This window comes from Misgurnus anguillicaudatus, chromosome 13 (genome assembly GCF_027580225.2).
Source record: "Misgurnus anguillicaudatus chromosome 13, ASM2758022v2, whole genome shotgun sequence".
In the NCBI taxonomy this organism is placed as follows: domain Eukaryota; kingdom Metazoa; phylum Chordata; class Actinopteri; order Cypriniformes; family Cobitidae; genus Misgurnus; species Misgurnus anguillicaudatus.
Window position 1 is genome coordinate 8,965,833 of NC_073349.2, and position 8,586 is coordinate 8,974,418.

The window sequence follows — 8,586 nt, forward strand, 5'->3', positions numbered from 1 at the left end:
TTGTTTTGTTTGTTGATCACAAAGTACAAAGTAGATGAGGAAAACTAGGACTCCGTGTACTCAGCGCGCCGCCATGTTTGTTTACGTTTCGTGAATGGTGCGCTGTAGGATTTATTGCGTTCTGTAAAAAAGGGGGAGTGGCGTTTATCGCATTTTGGGAAAAAAGGGAGAAAAGATGACAGAATAACACGGCGGATATTGGATTTTGCGTAAAATTAAGAATTTACTTTTAACTACTGACCTGATATAATACTGATTTTGGCAGTAACTCATTTTTTTCAAAAATGGCGTTTATTGCGTTTTGGAACCAAACTCTTCAAATAATTTCCTTTGTATCATCTTGGTTTTTGTGTATGTAATAGTAATATAATGAAATTCTGCCCCCCCCACCTCTCTTTCACTTTCAGTGTTAGTTTTATGAGCTGTGGGAAGTGTGGGATGAAGGAATATTCCCGGAAGGTTCTGTCACAGATGGTGTGGTGATGATGTTGTGTGTTCATGATGTGAAAAAAGACTCTTCCTGGTTAGACATACCAGACACCTTTCTCCCTCATGCCCAATAATGTACCATTGTTTATCTTAAGACACAATAAAAAGCATCTGACTTCTCATGGCCTTTTTTAATCTGTCTCAAAATGTCACAAGAGTGATTCACGGGGCTAGATTGACCTTTTAGTCATATTCATGGACTGAAATGTTGCCTCTGTACCCTTCTAAATGTCTTTGTTCTTTTGGTTTCAAGCAAGACAAAGTAATTCTGCCCTCTTCATCCGTCCCCCAACGCTCCTCTCTCTTACTCTGCTGAATTCACACTGAAAAGCAATTTAACCGTGAGCATAGCAGATTCTCCCAACACTATAATTGCTATTTCTATTGAGCACCAAACCTTATTACCACTTCTGCAAATTACTACTCAATTGCCCAACTGTAATAGCCTTTGATCTGTTGCTTTCTCAACTTAAGTCTTTTGGTAAGAGTTTAAAATGAATATGTTGTTTTTTTAAGCTGGTGTTTAGTCTTACTATCATGTTTGAGTTTCAGCTCACTGGTCTGGGTTCCTTGTGTGTATTATGTTATTAAGTCTTATAGAGACTCTTTCCTAAAAAGGATTAGGGTTAATGATAATCAAGCTCATAAAAACATATTTTTTGAAGTAAAAGTAAAACAATGATAGACAACCTTAGCTTGCTTTTATTAAAGCTTAAATTATTAGCTTATAAAAAAATTGCTTAATATTTTTTTTATTAGGGACTTTTCAACTTTCTTAGCAGTTTCACACTTTGGGCTCTATCTTACACCCGGCGCAATGCAGTGCAATGCACGACACAATTGTCTTTTGCTAGTTTCAACCTGGCGCAATTATCATTTTCATGTTTAGCGCCACGTTGTTTAAATAGCAAATGCATTTGCGCCCAATTTTGCACCCATGGGCGTTCTGGTCTGAAAACGAGGTGTGTTCAGGCGCATTGTTGGCGCGTTGCTATTTTGAGGCAACTGAAATAGACTGTGGTTTTTTTTTGTTATTTAATGAGCGCGTTAGAAATATGCGCCTATAAACGGGAAGACAACGCGTGTTAATTTGCTTATCACACACATGAATGCGCAGCAGCACAAAAATGCTTTTAAATATGAAAGATTAAAGGATTAAAATGTAAAAGATTTTTATTGAGTCTCTTGGGCATAAATGAGGACCGATTATGAGACGTTAGAAGGCGTAAAGAGCTGCTTCACCTGCAGGGACGTCGGACTGAGGGTAAAACCAGTACGGATTACCAGGGCCCCAAAGGAAGAGAGGGCCCTTGGAAAGTCTGGAATGTATTATGGGGGTGGGACATGGGGGCCCATCAGGACTGCCTATGCATAGGGCCCGAGATCTTGTGCAACGCCCCTGTTCACCTGTAGCCTGGTAATTAAATAAATGTTTTGCTTTAAACAAATGCATCTATTTTAAAATGTTTTTAAATGCTACTCTACGGATTTCTTGTATATGATGACTCTGTACCTGTGGACATGCTGAGATGAGAAACATTTTAAGTAATGCTTTGTAAAAATCCCATGATGCTGTCCGAGTGCTGAAACGCTTCGGCTCTCCGCACGTTTGTAAATTCTTTATCTCTTGTTTGTATTTTTAAAGTACAAACCTTTTCTTGCATATTTGCAAATTCTTTTATGAGATTACAATGATTATGTAGGATATCAATATATTTACAGCAATTAAAAGCCTGCTATTTGTATTTCTATGACTGAAAGAAAAAGGCTTTTAAAGGTTTTAATAAAAAAAAAATGTTTTCAATAAAAATGAAAACACCATTTTTTTACATTATTCTTAAACTGGGGGTCTTCTTCTTCCGCTTAGTTTTTCAGTTTACAAAGTCTGTCATCTAAATAGGGATTAGACATAGTGCCAGAACAACTGGCTTTTAAAGGGGATGAGAGATAAGACTGTCATTGGTTTATTGCACGTTACGCCCAAAACACACCCATTACTCATTAGGAGAATATGAACAACCCTTTTCGATCGTGCGCTTGGCGCACAACCTATTTTTCCTCTAGTAAAATTAGCAAAAGTGGCATTGGACACGCCCATTTAGACTGTGCGCTTTAGACAATGCGCTCAGATCATTAAAATAGGGCCCTATGACTTTCTGGTTGCACCACCTGACCTCTGCAATGAATTTACATTAAATAGACTTCTACTTGGATGCTGGTATAAACTTTTGCCTGTGATATCAAATTCATAAATATACTTTTTAAATACAATTAAAATGTGGCTGATAAAATAGGATTATACACAGGATAACATGATATCATGTTTACGGTTTGTATTTCTTAATAAAAGGTCCAATGCAGATAACATTCATCATATATAGACTTATTCACAAGGTTTGGCTCTGATGTCTTTTGATGTCACGGTGACACAAACAATGCCACTGTTCCTTCTCAAAGGGTTTGTCTCTGATTGTCCATCGACTTGCATTGTTCGTTTCTTCAAATTCGTATCTTTCTTTGGTCTCATTTTTGAATGTCCTTTCTCGCCAAATTGTACAAGACTATCATTGATTGCTCGGCCTGAAAGAAATACGTCCCTAACTTGCAATCAGCACTTTTTTTGAATCCCCAAGAACTGATTGTGTAACAATTCCAATGTGTTTCCTGAAGAGATCTGGCTGGTTGAATTATAACACATTCAGATTTCATCAGATTTTGTCTGTTTTGTTCGTGCCCTTGATAAAAAGATCCTTCCTACTTTTTTCCAATAACACTCCCTGATACAGCCCTCTGTAATGTGTTTACGAGTTACTGTATGTTAATTTCAATCTCAAGACAGCTCCTCTCAGATTCTGAAACAACATCTGGGCGATCTGTCTGCATGCCGTTTCAAGTAGGAAAGATGACTTGCTGTGCATCTGAATTTTATGAATTTCTGAAGCATTCTTAGAAATTCACTAACCAGACATTAGCTCTCTTCAAAATCACTTTGAGCTGCCTTGTTGTCTACTGTCTACATGAGCAGCTGCCTCATAAAGCACCATCCAAAGTCCTGAAATTAAAAGTTCATTTTGAATGTTTTGAAATGCCCTGTAGACTGTCGTACAAATCGCAATCGTACGCAGTTTGATTGTAAATAGTACTTAAATGTAGCTTTAATATTAAAACATTATCTTACCCTCGCAAAGGTCAATGGTTCGAAAGGAGCACATACTGATTAAAACATGTAAAGATTCAATGCAACATAGATCGCTCTCATCTGCCAAATACATGAATGTAATGTGACATAAACACATACTTGTACCATCTGTCTGTCTATCTGTCTGTCTAACTATCTACCGATCAATTTATCTGTCGGTCTGTCTGTCTGTCTATCTACCGATTGATTTATCTGTCCGTCTGTCTGTCTGTCTACCGATTGATTTATCTGTCTGTCTGTCTGTCTGTCTGTCTATCTATCTGTCTACTGATCAATTTGTCGGTCTGTCTGTCTGTCTGTCTGTCTGTCTGTCTGTCTGTCTGTCTATCTATCTATCTATCTATCTATCTATCTATCTATCTATCTATCTACCGATTAAATTATCTGTCTGTCTGTCTGTCTGTCTGTCTGTCTGTCTGTCTGTCTGTCTGTCTATCTAATGATCAATTTATCCCTCTGTCTGTCTGTCTGTCTACCGCTTGATTTATCTTTCTGTCTGTCTATCTCTACCGATCAATTTATCTGTCTATCTATCTACCATTCAATTTATCTGTCTGTCTGTCTACAGATTGATTTATCTATCTGTCTGTCTGTCTGTCTGTCTATCGATTAAATGATCTGTCTGTCTGTCTATCGATTAAATTGTCTGTCTGTCTGTCTGTCGATTAAATTATCTGTCTATCTGTCTGTCTGTCTATCGATTAAATTATCTGTCTCTCTGTCTGTCTATCGATTAAATGATTTGTCTGTCTGTCTATCGAATAAATTGTCTGTCTGTCTGTCTGTCTGCCTACCAATTAAATTGTCTGTCTGTCTGTCTACCGATTGATTTGTCTGTCTGTCTGTCTGTCTACCGATTGATTTGTCTGTCTGTCTGTCTGTCTGTCTATCTATCTATCTATCTACCGATTAAATTATCTGTCTGTCTGTCTATCTAATAATCAATTTATCCGTCTGTCTGTCTACCGCTTGATTTATCTTTCTGTCTGTCTATCTATCTACCGATCAATTTATCTGTCTGTCTGTCTGTTTATCTATCTACCATTCAATTTATCTGTCTGTCTGTCTGTCTACCGATTGATTTATCTGTCTGTTTGTCTGTCTGTCTGTCTGTCGATTAAATTATCTGTCTGTCTGTCTGTCTGTCTGTCTGTCTGTCTATCGATTAAATTATCTGTCTATCTATCGATTAAATTATCTGTCTGTCTGTCTGTCTGTCTATCGATTAAATTGTCTGTCTGTCTGTCTGTCTGTCTGTCTGTCTATCTACCAATTAAATTGTCTGTCTGTCTGTCTCTCTGTCTGTCTGTCTATCGATTAAATTATCGGTCTGTCTATCGATTAAATTATCTGTCTGTCTGTCTGTCTGTCTGTCTATCGATTAAATTATCTGTCTGTCTGTCTATCGATTAAATTGTCTGTCTGTCTGTCTACCGATTAAATTGTCTGTCTGTCTGTCTACCGTTTGATTGGTCTGCCTGTCTGTCTGTCTGTCTGTCTGTCTGTCTGTCTGTCTGGCTACCGATTGATTTGTCTGTCTGTCTATCTAATGATCGATTTATCCGTCTGTCTGTCTGTCTGTCTACCGATTGATTTATCTTTCTGTCTGTCTATCTATCTATCTACCGATCAATTTATCTGTCTGTCTGTCTATCTCTCTACCATTCAATTTATCTGTCTGACTGTCTGTCTGTCTATCTACTGATTCATTTATCTGTCCGTCTGTCTGTCTGTCTACCGATTGATTGATTTATCTGTCTGTCTGTCTGTCGATTAAATTATCTGTCTGTCTGTCTGTCTATCGATTAAATTGTCTGTCTGTCTGTCTGTCGATTAAATTATCTGTCTATCTGTCTGTCTGTCTATCGATTAAATTATCTGTCTCTCTGTCTGTCTATCGATTAAATGATTTGTCTGTCTGTCTATCGAATAAATTGTCTGTCTGTCTGTCTGTCTGTCTGCCTACCAATTAAATTGTCTGTCTGTCTGTCTACCGATTGATTTGTCTGTCTGTCTGTCTGTCTACCGATTGATTTGTCTGTCTGTCTGTCTGTCTGTCTGTCTATCTATCTATCTACCGATTAAATTATCTGTCTGTCTGTCTATCTAATGATCAATTTATCCGTCTGTCTGTCTACCGCTTGATTTATCTTTCTGTCTGTCTATCTATCTACCGATCAATTTATCTGTCTGTCTGTCTATCTATCTACCATTCAATTTATCTGTCTGTCTGTCTGTCTGTCTACCGATTGATTTATCTGTCTGTCTGTCTGTCTGTCTGTCTGTCTGTCTGTCTGTCTGTCTGTCTGTCTGTCGATTAAATTATCTGTCTGTCTGTCTGTCTGTCTATCGATTAAATTATCTGTCTATCTATCGATTAAATTATCTGTTTGTCTGTCTGTCTGTCTGTCTGTCTGTCTGTCTGTCAATCGATTAAATTGTCTGTCTGTCTGTCTGTCTGTCTGTCTGTCTATCTACCAATTAAATTGTCTGTCTGTCTGTCTCTCTGTCTGTCTGTCTATCGATTAAATTATCTGTCTGTCTATCAATTAAATTATCTGTCTGTCTGTCTGTCTGTCTGTCTATCGATTAAATTATCTGTCTGTCTGTCTATCGATTAAATTGTCTGTCTGTCTGTCTACCGATTAAATTGTCTGTCTGTCTGTCTACCGTTTGATTTGTCTGTCTGTCTGTCTGTCTGTCTGTCTGTCTGGCTACCGATTGATTTGTCTGTCTGTCTATCTAATGATCGATTTATCCGTCTGTCTGTCTGTCTACCGATTGATTTATCTTTCTGTCTGTCTATCTATCTATCTATCTACCGATCAATTTATCTGTCTGTCTGTCTATCTATGTACCATTCAATTTATCTGTTTGTCTGTCTGTCTGTCTATCTACTGATTCATTTATCTGTCTGTCTGTCTGTCTGCCGATTGATTTATCTGTCTGTCTGTCTGTCTGTCTGTCTGTCAATTAAATTATCTGTCTGTCTGTCTACCGATTGATTTGTCTGTCTGTCTGTCTATCTATCAATCTACTGATCAATTTATCTGTCTCTCTGTCTATCCATCTACCATTCAATTAATCTGCTTGTCTGTCTGTCTGTCTGCCTATCTATCTACCGATTTAACGGATATCCCTCTGTCCGTCTATTCATCCATCTGTCTACCTACCGAACAACTTATCAATTAATTAATATATCTGTCTGAATTTCTCTCTGTCTGTCTGTCTAATCATTATTCAATATTTATATTATTTATTTATTAACATCAGCATGTGGCTTGCATTCTGCAATTACTTTCTATATTGCTTTATCCATAAAGAATACGTGAAAACATAACATGTTCTCTAAGGTATCTCCAAAACATATTATATTTGATTAAAATTTAAATACTAACAGTGTACACAACATAAATAAAATTGGTTCTGGGTGTTGTACAGCTCTATGAAAGGTAATAACTATGCTTTATCATGAATAAACGATGGCTATTGACCAATCAGCATCCAGGTCCAAAATGTTTCAACTGTATACGAAGCCTTAAAATGCTGTCTAGGTAGGCAGCTTGCTAGGCTTTGAAACGCAGTTATAATCCTTTAGTATTGATTTTGGTCAGGTGTGTGTTCCCAAAACTCCACATTGTCTTTGTTCTCCCTCATAGGATGAGCATTAGAGGGAGGAACAGGGTGTATAGAGGGATCTTTAGTGAATGAAGGTCTAACAAAGCATGTTATCCGATGTGTATCTCTTCTGTACATGTACTTCCTGAATGTGACTTGAATAATTGATGCTCTCTTTAATCCTCCCGTCTCTTTTCTTTCTCTCCAGCTTCCTTCGGCAACCTTTCTTAGCTCATCTATCCATTTGGCAGCTCTCTTCTCTTCCCTACGGATACAGAAGGCCCTCTTCCAAACTGACACAGACAGAAAGAGAGAAAGAAAGAGTCTGCCTGGCTGCAGATGTGGAGAAGACTGTTTACTATACCAATTTACTGGACAAGACTCTTTATGTCTTTATATGCATAAATGGAGGAGTTTCAAAGACTACAAGGAAAATGGAAACAATGCCAGACTCTGCCACTGTATTATAGTGATAAGATTCAAATTACACCTCATCTTTACACAACCTAGAGCACCAACCAGAGATGTGTCAGACATCAGTAAGGACAAGTCAACTTAATTTGGATTAGGTCATGGTTGTCAAAGCCTCTCATCGGACCCCGAGGTTGATCTTGGATTTTGAATTGGAAGTTGACCGGAGATCCAAGGTTTTAATGTTTAGTCATCTGACAGCTTTTCTCTTTTACCCAGCATCACTAGATAAACACGATAGTAGATCAATCCTCTCTGTTAGTCTGGAAATACAGACCAGTCGCTTTCCTACCTCTCGTAATAGGTTGTAACGTTTTGTTTGCAGATATAGAATAAAGAGAATTAGACATACACTTGAATAGATTGTATCCAAAGGCTTGAATTCCCCAAATTAAACCATCACAGATTTCTACTAACGCTGGTTTAATGGGGTTTTACACTGACAGCGAGTAATTAGTAGTCAGTTGTGAATTCCCTTAATGTTTAAGTTACAAACAATTTGTTAATAAATTGACTTTCTGAATACTGAATGTTAATACTATCACACCTAAAACCCAACCATTAATATTTATTTTCTTCTCAGGAGTTCAATGATTGCTTCCAGTGTCATACCTGTTGTTTTTATTTATTATAAAGTCATTTTTTATGATTTCAATGTCATTTCCAAGATATTTTTTACTACGTACACAACGTAAAGTTTAAATATGTCCATTAAACTGAATATGCTTTATACTGCAATTTATGGTACATACTGTATAGGAGCATTCGTAAAAGTCGGAGTTGTCTCTGTTTATGAAGCAATAATGTAA

General features: G+C 37.3%; 1 protein-coding gene across 2 annotated transcripts in view; it reads left to right on the forward strand.

Annotated features, from left to right (window-relative positions):
• samd10b (sterile alpha motif domain containing 10b) overlaps positions 1-8,362 on the forward strand; it is a 94,968-nt gene extending 86,606 nt beyond the window's left edge. Inside the window, exon 5 of one of the 2 annotated variants that reach the window (XM_055188266.2) lies at positions 408-905. In XM_055188266.2, the coding sequence (XP_055044241.1) occupies positions 408-421 (14 nt within the window). In that variant the 3' untranslated portion in view covers positions 422-905. Of the gene's footprint in view, positions 1-407; positions 906-7,514 lie in introns of those variants that run through there. The other variant, XM_055188264.2, reaches the window with a different exon arrangement.
• Positions 8,363-8,586: the final 224 nt, after the last annotated feature.